General features: G+C 36.4%; 1 protein-coding gene across 3 annotated transcripts in view; it reads left to right on the forward strand.

The window, feature by feature from the left end:
• Nova1 (NOVA alternative splicing regulator 1) overlaps positions 1–17,878 on the forward strand; it is a 116,117-nt gene that overhangs the window by 95,804 nt on the left and 2,435 nt on the right. For 2 of the 3 annotated variants that reach the window (XM_057782487.1, XM_057782490.1), the window contains exons 4-5: positions 6,158–6,229; positions 17,242–17,878. The exon at positions 17,242–17,878 is cut by the window's right edge and continues 2,435 nt beyond it. In XM_057782487.1, coding sequence (XP_057638470.1) covers positions 6,158–6,229; positions 17,242–17,878 — 709 coding nt within the window. The remainder of the gene's footprint in view (positions 1–6,157; positions 6,230–17,241) is intronic. The other variant, XM_057782489.1, reaches the window with a different exon arrangement.

Raw genomic sequence — 17,878 nt, forward strand, 5'->3', positions numbered from 1 at the left:
CCCTTTTCTGCCATAACTTCTATTTAAACATTCAAACATTTAGGTGACCACTTGATGTCTTTTTAAATAGACATAAAATTATGCATTGAATAATATAAAACTCTATCTAGAACAGTAATGTGAGACTTCCTTTAATGTTTATGTAGTCACAAGTACCAGGCAGCATCAAATAGTAGACTGAATCATTTTTGAAGTTCCAGTTTTAACTATGGCTGTATAGATGAGATGGGCAGAGCCGGTGTAGACCGATGACTGCCACCAGGATTTTAAAGCATTTGGCTGATTTTTGTTTGCCTTGTTCATATATTAATTATATTTAGGATAAGTTTGAAATGTTAATATTGGTTTATCAAGCTTTTTATGCTCACATTCATTTATATGCCTTGATACTCAGAGAATTAAAAATTATTGTTAACCTCTACATTTTCATGTAATCAGCAATGCGGACAGCAGTGAGTCATTACAAGGGTGCAGGAACGGAGCCCTGAGTGTGCTGAGGCAGCGTATTTAACACACATTATCTGTACAATGTAGAACCTATGCCAAGTTTCTTAAAATTTGTAGAATAAATGTGTTTTTGACCTATAGTAATGCATCTTCTTATGCTCAACCTTGCAGCTCTTTAACTTTTTAGGTATCTAGTTTGCCAGTTTCATATTTCTTACCAAACAATGACCAAAGTAGTTGTCAAGTATATAAATTTTAATGATTATGATTTTATTTCTCATAAAATGATGCCACTTAACACATTATAGAAAGAGTATTTGTAAAGTAAATTATTTATTTTGTTATAGAATAGATAAAAAGTGCCTTTTTTGTTGTTTAAAAGTTTAAATTTTAATCCACAGACTCTGTCTTGCTGAGAACTTTACACAGAACAAGTGATCCAGTATTTGCTTTTACTTTAGGATTTAGTCCCTAAAATAATTTCTTTTCAAGTTTTAATTACAAATATTCCTCTACCGAAGGTTACTTCCAGAATAAAACTGGAGTTAACAAAATGCTAGAGCCAGATATCAGATCTATAAACAGATTCAAGTGAAAAATGCAATTATGAATTTTGCTTAGTGTTTCCATTATTATTATTATTATTATTATTCCTAATTGTTTGTTTTGAGTTGACAATTTTAAACTTTTACTATTTAAAAATTTTAATGTATAATTTATAATTAAAATCATAAGTCAAATGTGGTTCTCAAAAAGTCAGATTTTAAAAGTGCTGACTTCCCATTATCTGTTGTGGTTTTCTAATCAATTATGTCCTGCACTGTATTCTAAGATACAGTTTACCAACTATATACCATAATTCTCTATCCATATGTCCCTATCCTTCTTGGTTGATGGTATCATAGCAGTGAGGTTTCTTGTGTCCTGCATGCTCATTTCAAAGTCCTTCCTGCAGGACAGTGATGAACTTCTTCAGTGCCTGAGATCCAGCTTTGTGTAATAGATGCAGGTTATTCATTTCTTAATTCTGGACCCTTTGTAAAGCCAAGCTGTGCAAGGAAAAAGAAAAGTAAGAAACTTAAAGAATTTTCTTACATTTAAAACTGCCAGTACCACCAGGTGGTGGTGGCACACGCCTTTAATCTCAGGCAGAGGCAGGCGGATCTCTGTGAGTTCGAGGTCAGCCTGGTCTACAAGAGCTAGTTCCAGGACAGGAACCAAAAGCTATAAAGAAACCCTGTCTTGAAAAAAAAAAAAAAAAATGCCAGTACCTTTTTAAAACTGGACCAGAATTTTACTTCTCTAATAAGTTTGCAAAGTAACATTCCTCAAATTTTGAACATCATTTATTCAAATATAAATGTATTAAATAGTTAGTTGTAAAATATATGAAACTATACCCTTTGTACTTCGTACTAGCTTGTCTTGTAATGTTGCTTAACCTATGAAAGCATGTTTATATTCCAGAGGTGCAGTTTAAGCAGTGTGTCATAAACCTCAGAAGATTCTAGTTAGGTAAGGAAGGTGGAGAAAAGTTTGTTTTAGAAAGGTGAGATATGATGCAGTTTGAGAGAAAGTTGTCATAGCCCTTGACTAGTAACAGGATTGGCTGATTTGGTGTATCTGTGCTAAGATTTAGAGAAAATTCATGTTGGTTAAGTAAGGTGAGGACATATAAGCAAGACCTTGTGTGTTTGGCAGAAGGATATTATAGACGACAAGATTATTCCTCATTTTCTTAAAGAGCTCCATTACTTCGGGCTGGAGAGATGGCTCAGCGGTTAAGAGCATTGCCTGCTCTTACAAAGGTCCTGAGTTCAATTCCCAGCAACCACATAGTGGCTCACAACCATCTGTAATGAGGTCTGGTGCCCTCTTCTGGCCTGCAGGCATACACACAGACAGAATATTGTATACATAATAAATATTTTTTTAAAAAAGAGCTCCATTAATTCATCTTAAAGATTATTTAAAAAGTGAAGACATCTTTTCATTTTCGTTGTTCTTTGTGAATTAAACAGGCCATATTTTGAGGATTTATTCAGGCATTGTTATTGGTGGGAAAATAGATATGAATGGACCAGATGTTAATGTTGGATGACGAGTAGGGTGTCCATCAAAAATGACAAGCTATAGGGACAGTTGCCACTTAAATATTTTGTTCTTAAGGACTAGTATAGAGGGATTATTTAATAGAAAACATGGAGCTTGGGGAAGTGATTATGGAGTAATGTTATTGGCTGGCTGACAGATGAACATGGCTAGAACAGCTGAGACCTGCCGTTCCCGCTTTACTTGTGAATATTAGATGTTCTTAACAACTTATTGTTAAAGAACTGTTTAAAGGAAAGATACATTTATTCTAGAGTTTGTTTATAGTAATAGTCTCTTGTGGTGGCGCAAATGAATGCAGACAGATTATATAGATATATACAGCTTTAATAAGGAAATAGACTTACAGGACCACAGGTTCCCGCGGAGCACTGGAAAAGCGGAGCAAAAGAAAAAAGGGCTGCTGGGCTCACGCCCGGCAGATTTATCCGTAAACATTAGCCCGAGGCGAACACGCCCCCAATGGGTGGGGCTATGTCCCTACAGTCTCTGGACCAGAAAAACTCACATTTTAACATGAATTCATCATATAATTTGTTAAAAATTTTTAGTTCTTAATTTATCAAAACAGTCTTATCAGTATTTTACTTAATCTCTAGAATTAAAAAATCTTAATATTACTAAATGCTTTATATTTCAAAAGAGTACATTGTTTTAGGCAGAAACACACAGATCTCTGTGAGTTCAAGATCAGCCTGGTCTACATCACAAGTTCTAGGTCAGCCCCTGATATATATATATATATTTCTGTAACGTAATTCACACTATATTATCTATAAAGAACAAAAGTGGGGTTCAAAGTTACTGTGTCCTTCATGATCTCTACTTAAAAGGTAAAATAGATTAGAAAAATGTGTATTTTGTAGATGTTGTACATTACAAATTTATCTCCATATTGATGTTACATGGATATTCAATTAATTACATATTCACGATGTATATTATTGAGAAGTATATCACTATGTTAATGCTGAATAGTAATTTACTATAAATATTTTACTTATTAAATAGTAAATAAAAATCATTGAACAATTGTATTTTATTTCAAAACACTTTACATGGATTTGTCGTCTATATCTGCAGATTTAAGAACAATTTTCTCAACTATTCCATTGGCCCAAATAATAGTAAGCTTTAAATTAAAGGCATCTGTTTATTGGGGCAATTTTCCTTCTAGAATTTAAAGAAGCATGAAGTTTTAAACGTTGTGAACCCTGCTTAGAATATAATTAGTACTGCAACTATAAAAGGAGGGCGCATGTTATGCATCCAGGGCTGTTTGAGTAGTAGGTGGAAAGCTGTTCATCTTTCTGCCACTAGAGTTATGTAGACTCCTCACTCGAGAAACGACACTAACTCTTTGCCATGATCTTGAAATAAGTGCATACTTGAGTAATTCTCACCTGTGTGAAATATTAAAATTTAGCTTCTTATCTAATCATCAAGCTTAATGATAAAACCTTGTTATTTAAAGCACATTAATATAATTCAGAAGTTTAAATTATTTATTTTATTCATAGAAGAAAGGGAGAGCAACCAAATTAGTAAGAACAATTTTCATGAAGAGGAGTTCCATCAATTATTAATAGATATTCAGAATATATGAGAATCTTAAGGAGGAGTAATAAATTTTGACAGATCATCTGACTCTAAGTTATTACAAGTTCTGAGCCACATCACGTTACTGCTTTTCACATCTGTCTCTTTGCACTGTTTAAGCACCTCGGTAAGGGTGTGTGTGTGAAACCAGTGCTATTATCCATCTCGTACTTGAGATTGATTCTATTCTGATGAGCACAGCCATACAGTATCTGGGTTGGGTATAACATGAACTTATATGGGAAGAAAGAAACCCTAGGTCTGACATCTATTTAGTCATAAATGTGGACTGAGTGTTGGACTGAGTGTTGGACTTAGTGCAGAACAAATGCTTAAATGTGTTTGACTCCACCCATAATTCCATGTTATTAAGCTAGGTTGAAAAAATGAAGCCTTTGATGTTGAACTCATATAACATGTGGTAGTGTGATGTTATTAAAAATGCCTCAATATTCATTGCACAGAAAAAGTGCATATTAAAGTGCCCTTTAATGATGGAAAATAATGTTTCTCTAGAAAACTGACAAAAATTAATTATAAAGTGCCTTAAATAGAAAAGAAAAGGTTTGAAACTTTGAAAGCCTTCCAAAGGCTTTACCCCTGACCTAGTAACATTTCCCATTCTTTGTGTGACTTGAAAATAATCCCTATCTCAACACCACATGAGGTCTACCACTTCTCCAATTGTTTTAAATTTTAAGAAAGAAAATGTTTCAAGGGAAAGACTTCTTGAAGCGTAGCCTAATGGTGCAGGTAGTCTCGCTGTGTCGGTGGAAGGCAGTGAGTTGACAGAGCCTTCTAATTTATCACCATTGCTTTTATTCTTAACTGCTTTATCCAAATTGGCAGTTCTGATACCTGAAATACAGATATATGAACACTTTTATTTACTTTTTCTCAAACTTTCAAACCTCCAAGGTTAGGCCTTTGTTCATATTTCAGTAGTTTTGATGAACACGAAACAATGTAATACATAGTACCCATTATACAGGCTTGTCTAAGCTATAGAAAACTATCCCATTTGCCTATTAAGAAACAGTCTTTTAAAGATCCCTGCCTAGCCATGATTTATGGTTAAGTGCAATATGATACGTAAACAAACTTCTGAAGCCCTTAAACTTTAAAACTGTCTTGTTAGGTGTTAAAGACCTCTGAAGAACCCAGGTGAATGACTCTGTGAATATGGATGATTTGCTGTGTGTACATCTCTGTACATATGTATGTGCTTATAAGTGGACAGAAAATTCAGTTCATAATATCTGTGATTATTTTGAACATAGGATGACAATGCTATAATATATTATACTTTTTTCTATCTTAAATGTACCATTTAGCATAAATGATAAAATATGATAATGCTGCTAGTTACATGTTTATTAATATGAGGTTAATGTTTACATTTTCAGATGGCTCTAAGTTTGTTAAAATTAATATTTTAGAAGATAATGTGATATTAAGAACTCAGAACTGCAAATTAAATTGCTTTTATGTATGGATCCCTAAATTCATGTGGAATCAGCTTGTTGGTGGTGTTCAACTATTAAGTAGGTGGATACTTTTATGCCAAAGTAAACTTCATCTCACCCCTTCTTCAAATCTCCAACTTTACTCATTGATAGGAAAATGACTTCTCCAATTTTATTCATCTAACTTCTTGAATTTTCTTTGACATCTCTTTTCCCCGAAGTAGATTAGCGGGGAAGAAGTGGGCCTGCTGTCCATGCATAGGGGCAGGCTGCCTTTAGCTCTCATGTGAGTTTCTGTCAGTCACCATCATGATTTCCAGTCATGGATTTATTTTTACATGCTTATGCATGCATATTTACATGTATTAGTTACTCAGTTGATCTTAAATTCCATTAAATTTGAATGACTAGGAGAAAACTTTTGTCATAGGATTTTGTTCTCGTTATATTACATTTTATTTCGTTTTGTTTTGTTTAATGATCAGCTTAAGGCTCATAAAAGTTGATTTGCTCCTGAACTGCTTTGTTCCCAGACATTGCCATCTTCCCCAACTACCACCAAGTCCTCTCCATCTGACCCCATGACCACCTCCAGAGCTAACCAGGTACAGTATCATCCTGTCATCTGCACCATTCTTTCACAGCGATTGCCTGCCAACCGGAGAAAAAGATGATGGTGGGTTAAGGATTTATTCCTTCATTCATATGTATGCACCATGATCAGATTTCAAAAAATCTAACAAATAAAGATCAATCATTTTTTTTAATTTTACATGCATTTAACTTCATTAACAAATATTCAGGTAGTAGGTTTAATTGGAATTTTGGACTACTTCTTAACTGTAATCACTTTTCATAGCCCTGAGGATTAATTATTGAGTTGGTCTTTTTCATTTCTTTTAGTGGATCTTCCAAGAATTTTTACAAATAATTTAGGCTTGTCCACATAGGTTATAGAATTGAGCAAATATATGTCTTTAAAGGTGAATATCATTTTACTTTTTGAGACCGGCCTTAGTATGTAAACACAATCAACAATCAGCATTTCTAGCTTGAAAATTGCTGTCATTTTAGCATTGTTTATTAATTGCAGGCACAGTATATTTTCTTAATCACGTTCATTGCAAGAGTGTCAAACTTTGCAATGAGAATTATCTTATTAGTTCGATTTGACAGGTGTTTTGAAACTAAATATTTGCAGGCCAGCCTTCAAAAATGTGTTTGTTGAGTAAAATAATTCTTCAGATGTTCCAACACATTTGCATTTTATGTGAGTTGAGTTTTATTTAGATGAGAAGTACTTTATTATTTTCACTTTTCTTTTTAGTCTTTCTGAGATTATTTAAATATTAACAGTTTATATTTTAAAATATTTTTATTAGTTGGCCAACAAGGTATTGCTACATATGTTGCACTTGGCATTCCACATATTATTTAATTTAAAGCAACCAGCATAATTTTGCTCATTGACAGATTCTAGTAATTTTTAACCTCACAGAAATAAAATGACAAGTAAATCTAGGCCATGTTAGGATGTTGATCTACAGTTGGAGCTTGGTTTTTTGGTTTTTTTTTTTTTTTTTTTTTTTTTGGAATGAAGCTTCCTTTAAACACAGAGTTATAATCCTGTCACTTTGGCCCTGAAAGAGTTAGGACACATCAGAATGATGGATCCATCGCTTTTCTCTGGAGAACGTAGTAGTGTGCAGGTGAGAAGATAGCATCCAGGGCTGCCCTCTTGCTTCAGTGCCCTCTTGCTTAGGTCTGTGGCGTAGAAACTCACCAAGGAAATGCCTGCCTTTTGTTTTCAATGTCTCCTATGCTCCACTCCTGTTTGACTTCTCAGCAAAAGCTGGGTGGGGGAGCACAGCATGAGCCAGACCAGTGATTGCTCTCACAGTAGAAAAACAGTCTGCGAATTTTGTCTCTGAAATTCAATGTGTAGTTTACGTTTATGAATGTGGATTTTTATAAAAATGATTGCTTAAAAGGCCAACTAACTTACTTTCTTATTAATGCTTTATTTTACCCTCCAGATATGTTATCACACTTGCTTTTGTCAAATCTGCTATTGAAATAATTTGAAATATAGGCACTGTGTTATAATATTCTGTTTACTGTGCGTATCTATTTTGTTACTCATACAGTTTTCTTTGTTTTGGGGTTTTTGTTTGTTTGTCTTTTTTTTTCTGTTTGTGTGAAAAGAAGCGTGGCTCCTGGGTCACATGAAGCACGCGATAAAAGAAGAACAGCAAAACCCTTGTTTATCCAAGGAATAATAGCTTACCAATAGCATTTAGGTTTAGAGACTTGTAACTCCTGTAATCCTTCCTGATAGGTTCTCCCCAGATGGCTGTGACAAAGGAATGTCGTCTTTCTTTACTCACACCTTACGTGTCCTACACCCAGTCCTTCCTTGTGAACTGCCCTAATCAATTTGCTGATTTATGTCTTTAAATATAGTCCAGTTAGAAAAATATGGCTCAGTGTAACAATTTTAAACTTTATAGAAGGAAAATATCATATAGATGAATGCACTAATTTTAGCTTAGTTTGTATTTATTCAGCTATTACTAAATATGTTTTTAATCTTATAACTGATAGAAATAGAGAAAGTCAGGGAATTCTGTTTTAGATTAAAAATTGCTGCCATGTATTATATGTTGTATGATAATCCTGCTGTAAAGGCAGGGGGAAGAAATCTTTTCCTAAGAAAATTGCAATAAGCAAAACAGATTACAGTCAAATAAGTAACATTCGTTTCGTTTTCTAATAAGTATTGGCCAAATGAATTTTGGTCACGTTCTCACTTGAGATAGTTTGTGTTACTTACTGATAAGTGGAAAAGCACTAGTGACTGGTAAATATGCAGAAAATCTAATGAAACTGTAGGAGTAATTCAGAGCCTGTGCTCGCCCTGCAAAGCCACCATTCCACACTTTTCATCCTGCAGTCGTGTTCAGCCCTTGAATCTTATCCGTTTTACTCTTCAGCCGCCTTAGCATGATTTCTTGAGTCCCATTCCGAGTACACTGTTGTTCAATAGCAACTCCCCCAAAAAACTGCAGAACCACTCTGTGAGAAACCTAAAGTGACAGTGGATGTGAACAGCAGAGCAGACTGTGTGGTGAGGACCTTGTCTTCCCATTTACCTGCTGAGTAGTCCCATGTGAAACTCATATGCTGAGGGTTCTCAGGGCGGATATGGAAATCCCCGGCTCTTCTCACAGTGGTGCAGTGGCTGAGTGTGTTCATTTAAAGGAAATGTGAAAAATCTTAGTCCTTAAAAGTAAATTACTTGGTAAATAGCTTATTTAAAGTGCTTGAGTTACCAAGAATCTAATGCTAGTGTTGTCTATTTCTAACGTGTTTCTGTGATCAGATTCACTGCCCTTAGCTCAGTTCTGTAGTCAGCATCTGGAGAGCACGCAGTTGCTCTTGCTTGGTAGTGAAAGGCCGCAGTCTCTATCGGGAAAAGTTGGTAAAGCTAACACTCCTACCCTTTTATTTTCTTTTTATGTGTTTCATATTTTAAAATGAATGTTTGCAGCCTTTTTATATTTAGAATTTCCAAGTGAAGAAAATATAAAGCCAAAAGAATTGGCTAAACTTTCGCAAGTGTCCACAGGAATTTATCAATTCCAAGATGATGCTTACTTTACTTGTCATGTGGCCATGATTTTATAAGTGGTTTTATTAGACAGTCAGTGATGACTGGTGATCAGGAGGGGGCACCGATAGCAGGTGCAGACCTTCTCCACCATCATTCTTGCTGCTTCTCCTTTCCTAGGCCATAACCTTTCACGTACTTCACTGAAACTGACACCATCAAAAGAGACCTTCCATATACTGATGCCAACAACACTTACTAGACCAGCTCTCTACACGCGCGCCCTTTGCCTTTTCAGTTATTTCCACCGTCAGTTCTCTCTCTGCTCAAAGTCAGTTATTTTGATTATACTATAGGTATATGCTTTCCCTATTGCTGAATGATATCCTCTCTTTAATTGTACCTTTTGTCAAGTTTTGACTCTCCATGGACATATTCCAATATGCATGCAGTGTTTTCTCCTGTCCTTTTAATTTAAATGTTGACCCTCTTATATATGTATGTAACATATTGTGAATATATTCACCCTTGGACTTCCCCTCATTCCTCCCCTCCCATTCCTGTCTCCCATTTTAAAACACTGAACTGCCTTCTCATTATCACCCTTTCCCTCACAAACTAATGCCCCTTCTAGTCCTTCATAGCCAAAGTCAACAAGTATTATCTCCAGTCTGTTTCCTGTGTTCTCTCTATTCCTAAATTTACTCCAGGCAGGCTCTTACCACCACCATTACACCAAACCTGCAGTGAACATCAGTGGCAGCCACACTGCTAATTCCAGGTGTTCTCAGTCCACATGTTCATTGACCTGTCAGCAGTGTGTGTCCCATTTTGTTACATCAACTTCTATGCCTCCTGTAGTTAGTGTCCAGGATTCTACACCACCATGATGATCCTGTTCCTGCTCTGTTACTGGTTCCTGCTCTTGTCCCCATCTCAGTGATGGAATGTCCTAGTCTTGTGAGCATCATATATTTTGCCTTTTATGTGCTGTTATATGCAGAATGCATGCTTTTGGATTTTGTGCTGCTTTTATTCCTTACTTGTTACTGTATAAAAAACATTTCTCAAAGATGCAGAGTCTGGAAAGTCCACAATCAAGTTACTAGCATCTAATGACAGCTTTCTTGCAGAATATTCACATGGCAGAGGGTAAAGGGACAGAAAAAGAGATCAATGTAATGTCTTCACGTGACAGAAGAGAGAGAAGCCCTTCCTGAAAACATACATAAAATAGCAGTAGTAGCCTGTTTATGAGGTCAAAGCCCAAAATATGTGGGCACTGTTGCATTGGGGTCAAGTTACAATACATGAATTGTGGAGAAGACAAAAGCCCCTCCCCCAAACCACAGCAACTGTGAACTAACAGAATCTTTATGAAGGCTCATACAAGCTCCTTACTATATTTTAATGTTCATGGTTTATATTTATAATTTTACAAATATTTCCTAAAATTTAAGCTTCAGGTCCCCAATACCTTGAACTCACCCCTCACAGTACAATCCCAGACTGCCTGCATCCAACAAACTAACTGCTACCTTAAGTCCAACAGTTGCAACAACCACCCTAAGCCTTCTCCTTTTAAACTTTATTCTCTTGCCTACATCTGAATGCTTTAAACCAATTTGCATGGTAAAAGCCAATGTACCCAAACTTGCTTGGGCACTTGTTAGGCTCACGAGTTACCCTCTCATTCACCTGGACATTCTCACCACACAGTCGCTCTTCCTTTCAGACACTGGCGGGTTCTCCCACAGTGCTCTGCTCTTGCTTTTTCAGCATGTGGAATTCTAATCTCAGAGATTTGTTTGGTTAAAAACTTATAATGCTTCAAAACTGTTACAAACCACGTACTCCAGAAGACCATTTGACTGTCTTGTAGTAGGCCTGTCCGGTCTCCCTCTCATCCCAGCATTTCTGATTGCATTTTTCATGCTATTCTTTGTTCTGCTGTCCTGGGAGTGCCATGCACTTTATTACTAATACATCTGTTGTATACTGTGTGCCCATCACTCCTTTAGAATGTTACATCATATGACATATGACATGTTTCTCCATGTTAGTCTCTGATGTATAAAACAGAACCTGGAGCATAGTAGGATATGAAAAAGTACATGTCAAGTGACTCACATTAGGTAGAAGCTTTATAGAATCCTTCAAATGAAACTTTGCCCAGGAGTTGTCTCTAATAATGTAAACCAAATAGAATAAATTGATTTATTGAAAAAAGTTTAGACTTAAAAAATATTTGTCACCTTTCCTTCTATACATCCAATGTATTATCTCTGATGTATGAAGTGCTTCTCAATTCCTGTGGGGGAAAAAAAACAAAAAATAATCCAATAGAAAAAACAAGTGAAGATCAAGAAAGGCAATTTACAGATAAAGGAATAGAAATGTCCAGTAAAAATATGTTCAGTTTTACAAGCATCAGGATGGGTAGCAGTGTGTGTCATGAGGTTATGCCTTTTCCCAGATAGATAATTTTGTGTAAGTATATATGATACACATTTCATCTTCAGAAACTGTGTGTGTTTAGAAGTCAAATGTTGGCAGATATACAGAAAGAAGCGTTCACACACGTTGGTAAAGGAAGCACTGTGACAAGCTCTTAAGAATCTCAGGAAGCTAAGGACTATTTGAGGTGTAGATTTCTAGATGCATGAGCATGTAATGCAACATTGTTTACATTAGCAGAAGCAGGAAAGTGGCCTGATCTTTATAGATCAGTTCTTGAAGAATTTCTGGTATTGCAGAGTGTTATGTGGACAATCTATGAAAGTAATGGAAAAGATTCATTACTGTAAACTGGTCTACAACAGCTCTTGTCTATAAACTAGAGAAAAGTACGTTTGTAAGAAACACGCCTCTCTTCTTAATGCTCACAAAATATCTGCAGTGTTTTGTGTGTGAATCCATTACGGTGATGATAGAAATATGAAAATTACTGGCTTTTATTGCAATGTCTTTCCTCCTAAAAGTTAGCTTGGCAAAATGACAATGGATGAAAATTTATATATCAATTCTGATACATATCATGTGTTAACTAGAAATTAGAAGTTTCTCAAGGGAAAGATTTACTGTCATATGTGCCTCTGAGCTGCAAAATGCCCTGAATTATAGTCTTAAAATGTGCTAGTGCATGTCAGGTAGGATCCCTTGGGAGAGACCTTTTTCCCAGAGGGTGTTCATTCACTGTATTAAATTGGCCATTTTTTCATGTTTTAAAATTATGCCAAATTAATTATTATACAATAAATGTAACTTTTATCTTTCATAGTTACCATATCAAAAGTTCTTGAGCCCAGCTTCATATCAAAGCTACTTGTAAAGTTTCTAATGTACTAGCTCCTGGGGGGCACAACGAAACACATATATATTTGAAGAGTTTGATACCTACAAATATTTTAGTGTGGGTATTAGTTTAAGATTGAGAGACTTGCTAGTTAATATGATTTAAGGTACAGAGGAATATTATTCAAAAGGTCTTTTTCTGTCCGAGGTTCTGTTAGTAGACTTGCCTAACATCAAATATGGTTAGATATCGTTCCCTGGAGTATTTACATGCAAATTATATGCTTTTTAAGATTTTTTTGCACCGTTATTGCCAAAAATTGTGGAACTAGATTAAGTAGATGCATTTCCCACATGCCTCCTTCGTTGCCAGTAGTTCACTATTATTGTAGGTGTAGGCGTGTACACACACACACATGCATGCTTATGATATGGCCTTACAGTGGTTAACTTCCTGCTCCAATACCTTTGGTGATTTTAAAAGTTATATCTTTTCCTCCTTAAGACTTTATTGATCATTATTCAATCAATCTCTGCATTTTCCCGATCTGGATAACAGTATATAGTTCTACAATGCAAAGTACTCTCTCTTTAACTCTCAAACCTTTTCTAATCCCCAGAGCTGTCTTCACTCATCAGCTTGACATTTTCCCTTTAGTGTCTAATAGATATTTGGAGTGGAAATGTCCAGAATAGGCCCCTTTCTGGCCTCACATCTCATCCTTTCTCCCCACCATCTACATCAGTGACGTCACTCTCTGACTCTGTTCACAGCTACTTTCATGCTTCACTTTTTCAGGCTTTTTGTTTTGTTTTTGGTTTTGTTTATTTTGTTTTTTTTTTTTTTTGAGGTTTTTCAAGACAGAGTTTTGCTCTTGTAGCCCTGGCTATCCTGGAACTCTTTCTGTATACCAGGTTGACCTTGAACTCACATAGATCTGCATGCCTTGGCCTCCCAAGGGCTGAGATTAAAGGCATTGCTACCACCCAGCTTTTTTTTTTTTACTTTTTTGTTGAATATTGAATTCAGTGAAAAATAATAAATTGAGATCCCTAATTTGTATATCAAAAAACTAAGTTTTTCAGATGCGCTTTTTTACTAACCAGGATTAAGAATTGTTTTAGTATTTATGTACCCAAATGGTTGTGGGGGAGACTTTAATAATAATAATAAGAGAAGGCTTTTTTTGATTTAGCCTGTGAGCACTGTAAATAGCCCTTCTATAAACAGAGCTTCAGTTTAGTAAAATCAGATTTCTTTAAAAAGCAGCAAGAATACCCTAAATTATTCTTACTTAAAATAGATTTCTCTGCCATATTGTATCATTTTACAACTTCTATGATTCCCTGCAGTTGGCTCTAGCAGCTTTCCCTTCTGTGTAACTGTCCCCAGTCATACAGTAACCATATAGCTTGTGCTTGTCACCCTTCCCTCCTTCCTCCTGCACCAAGCGGTGCTGTAATGTGACTTTTAAATTTATGTCATTCACAGAGAAGAATGCTTTAGAAGCATCCCATCAAATAAGTGCATTAACCTGTATTCTCTTGCTTGTAGAAATGTGGTGGAAACTGTTGTTCACTTTATTTCACTTCCACAATGGCACAAACAAAAGAGGTTCACTGTCTCCCTTTCCTAGCTTAGCTTATAGAAAGAAGGGAAAACGAAGCGTGGAAAAGAAACAAAATGAGGTACAAGCTTTATAATACCTCTAGGGACACCTCCTCATATGTTTCAGGTATAGGTTGAGTTTCAAACGCAAAGCTTGTAGCAAAAGGGAGGGGCCTTTGTGGGACAGTTCTACTCCTTGAGTGGGTCGGTAGACGCCCACATAGAGCCATCCTTTTACTGACTCCTCTCACCACTTAATCAAATAACGATCAGTGCTAGACCTCTGAAATCCATCTGACTACATCTTCATGGCTCACCTAGGCTAACCACTAGCTTTTACAAAACTGTAAAACGTGGTGGAAAATAAGTGAACACATAGGAATGAGGCAGGTGTTCTGTATTTGTTTGTCTATGACAGGGATGGATTTACAACTGACTAAAATCCAGTTAGTGTTGGCTCCAGGGATTTTCTGATAAGATTTAAACATCACTGTACTTAACTTTTGACCACTTCAGTATATACATGATGTAAACTGAAGTTTTAGTTTGAGAATTATAAACATTCCTGTTGATTTAAGAAACCAAAATCAGGAACTAAAGACACAGAGTTAAGTGTGCTTTCTACTTTTGCAAGGGATCTGGTTTCAGTTCCCACAACCCCAAAGAAGCCTTAAAATTGCACCTCCAGCTCTGGAAGGTGTGATGTCCTCTTCTGGCCTCGGCAGGCACTGCATGTGCACATTTACACACAGGCAAGCAAAATACACACATAAAACAAATTAATCTTTTTGATTAAATAACAATGAGCCCAGTGTCGGGTGTTTTGTACATGCACATACACATGTCTCTCTGTGTCACTGGCTAATCCTCTTTTAAAAAATTGTATTCCTGTACAAATGTATCTTTTGCTTTATTTCTTTGATGATTACCCATGTGTAACTTAAACCAGGTACGAATAGGAACAGTAAAGTCAGATAGGATGGTGACCTTCAGGAAGATGCCTTTATGTGCTAACATCTGCGTAGGAGAAATAACACATTGCAAAGTATAGGAACAATGACACTGTGGGGTATGAGGTGTGGTTGTTTTTCCAGCTAAACTGCTTGCGTACTACCCTAGACTTCAGCAGGTGAAAACACATACATGGACAGAAAAGTCAGTGTAAAGAAAGAGAAAAGCTGCCAGTCAGCTAGAAGTCACAGGAGAGCAGAGGCAAAGACAGACAAACAGTAAGTACGGGCTATACTTAGGAGCTCACAGCTGAGGTGTGGACTGAGTGAGGGATGCCATGACTCTTTCCCAAGGCAGGAGCCCTAGAGATGATGAAGCAGGTGAGAGCAGTTGGAGCACAGCCTAGAGAAACTTGCGGACTGCGAGAACCTGGATAGTTCACTACAGGATCTTCCTAGGAAGGGTTCCTGGAGAATTTTAATAAACTTTTCTCAGGATTTTCATATGTATGATAAAACTTAAGGTTTGTTCTAATTCATCTTTATAATAGGAAAGGGTGTGATTAGGGTTAGCATTACAATTTATTTTTTTAAAAGACAAATTTCAGAGAAAACTCTACTAAAATTAATAATTATTAAAAAAATTCTAATATGATCCATAAAATAAAATTAACTTAGTTTAGAATTTTGAATATATTTGCATCCTTAGAAATGATTTTGTATCTGTGTTTTTTTTTAGATTTCAATAATTAAGTTATTTTTATGAAAGGATTAAATAAAATGAGACAATATTTTATATGTGTAAAAGAAACCAAGCCCTTGTATAAGATGTATAAACACACTCAAATGTATGCACTCTGGGACATGGATGTATATGTTTACTGCTTGCTGCCTTCAGGAACAGAATGACCAGACCTCACAGACTGCCTTTCAAATGTCCCTAGCAGATCTGTGTTCTAAAGGCAGCAATGATGATACTTGCTGAAAATTAACTAATGAAGTTCAGAAGAACTCAGCTACAAAAACTAAACTTTCACTCAGATTTTAGAGATGCTTTAGCCACCCTTTCTAACCTCCACCCCACATGGAGAACAAAGACGTTACTTCAGTGCCCTGTCAGTGACCACAGTCTGGTTTGAAGTGCCTGGGGAGGGGTCATAGATAGAGATGTGGATGTCAACAAATCCAAGCTCAAAGTCAGTGTCTTGTTGTTTCAAGAGTTTATGGACATGACACCCTCGTACACTCGTACAACACCATTTTATTGTGATGACGTAAGGCCAGGTTGCCGATTCTTGTGGCTGCACACTCAGTGTAAAGGAACAAAATGGCCACATTGGACTGTTGTAAACACCGGTGACGACAGTCATTTCTCCTCAGCACTTGGTGACAGGGTAGCAAGCACTGCTTCTAAATATAGCTGTGTCTTCTAAAGCAGCAAATCGCACAATCAGAATGTTCAGGTGATGTAATATTCAAATCCCCTTAAGAAACATTTTGAATACTTATTACTAACTTGGTGATCATCTTTTATAAAGTTAAATGACTATATGTCCAATTGAAAACATAAGATACTACTAATAATTTTATTGATCTTTACCTCTAAATATAGCCATAAAAACAGAATATCTGTGAATAACCCAAAATGACTAGGTATTAAGGAACATGAAATTAATGTTTTGAAAGGTTTAAGTGGTAATTTCTTCTGCTGTCTTTGGTAAATTTGCTTTCATAATTCTCTACTGCGTGTTCATGTTTCTCAAAGCAGAGAGTTTCTTTATGAAGAGCCAGCAGCCACATTACAAATTTTGAGCTATATGAAAACATTCCCATTGATGTATAGTTATAAGTCCCTGTGTTCTGACATGCTGGCATTTCTCCGTAGACTGTATTGCAAAATGCAGAGATTCAAGGAACTTTTTGTTTAACAGTTTTGACTTGAAGATTGCTTTTTTCCTTTGAAAACCCTCATTGTACAAGGTAGTTTTATTAAACTATGATAAAAGTCACTTTAAAGTTGTGGTATTTTGATCTTAATAAATTACGTTTAAACTAATTATCAATTTATTATTGTACTTTTTCTAGGTTAGCAAAGTAATATAATGTATTGCACAAAGCAGAAGTATTATTTATACGTATTTTTTTTAATTACAGGTAAAGATTATAGTTCCCAACAGCACAGCAGGTCTGATAATAGGGAAGGGAGGTGCTACTGTGAAGGCTATAATGGAGCAGTCAGGGGCTTGGGTGCAGCTTTCCCAGAAACCCGATGGGATCAACTTGCAAGAGAGGGTTGTCACTGTGAGTGGAGAACCTGAACAAAACCGAAAAGCTGTTGAACTTATCATCCAGAAGATACAAGAGGATCCACAGAGTGGCAGCTGTCTCAATATCAGTTATGCCAATGTGACAGGTCCAGTGGCAAATTCCAATCCGACCGGATCTCCTTATGCAAACACTGCTGAAGTGTTACCAACTGCCGCAGCAGCCGCAGGGCTATTAGGACACGCTAACCTTGCCGGCGTTGCAGCCTTCCCAGCAGTTTTATCTGGCTTCACAGGCAATGACCTGGTGGCCATCACCTCTGCACTTAATACATTAGCCAGCTATGGATATAATCTCAACACATTAGGTTTAGGGCTCAGCCAAGCAGCAGCAACGGGGGCTTTGGCTGCAGCAGCTGCCAGTGCCAACCCAGCAGCAGCAGCAGCCAATTTGTTGGCCACCTATGCCAGTGAAGCCTCAGCCAGCGGCAGCACAGCTGGTGGAACGGCGGGGACATTTGCATTAG

The sequence above is a fragment of the Chionomys nivalis genome, chromosome 10 (genome assembly GCF_950005125.1).
Source record: "Chionomys nivalis chromosome 10, mChiNiv1.1, whole genome shotgun sequence".
Classification (NCBI taxonomy): Eukaryota; Metazoa; Chordata; class Mammalia; order Rodentia; family Cricetidae; genus Chionomys; species Chionomys nivalis.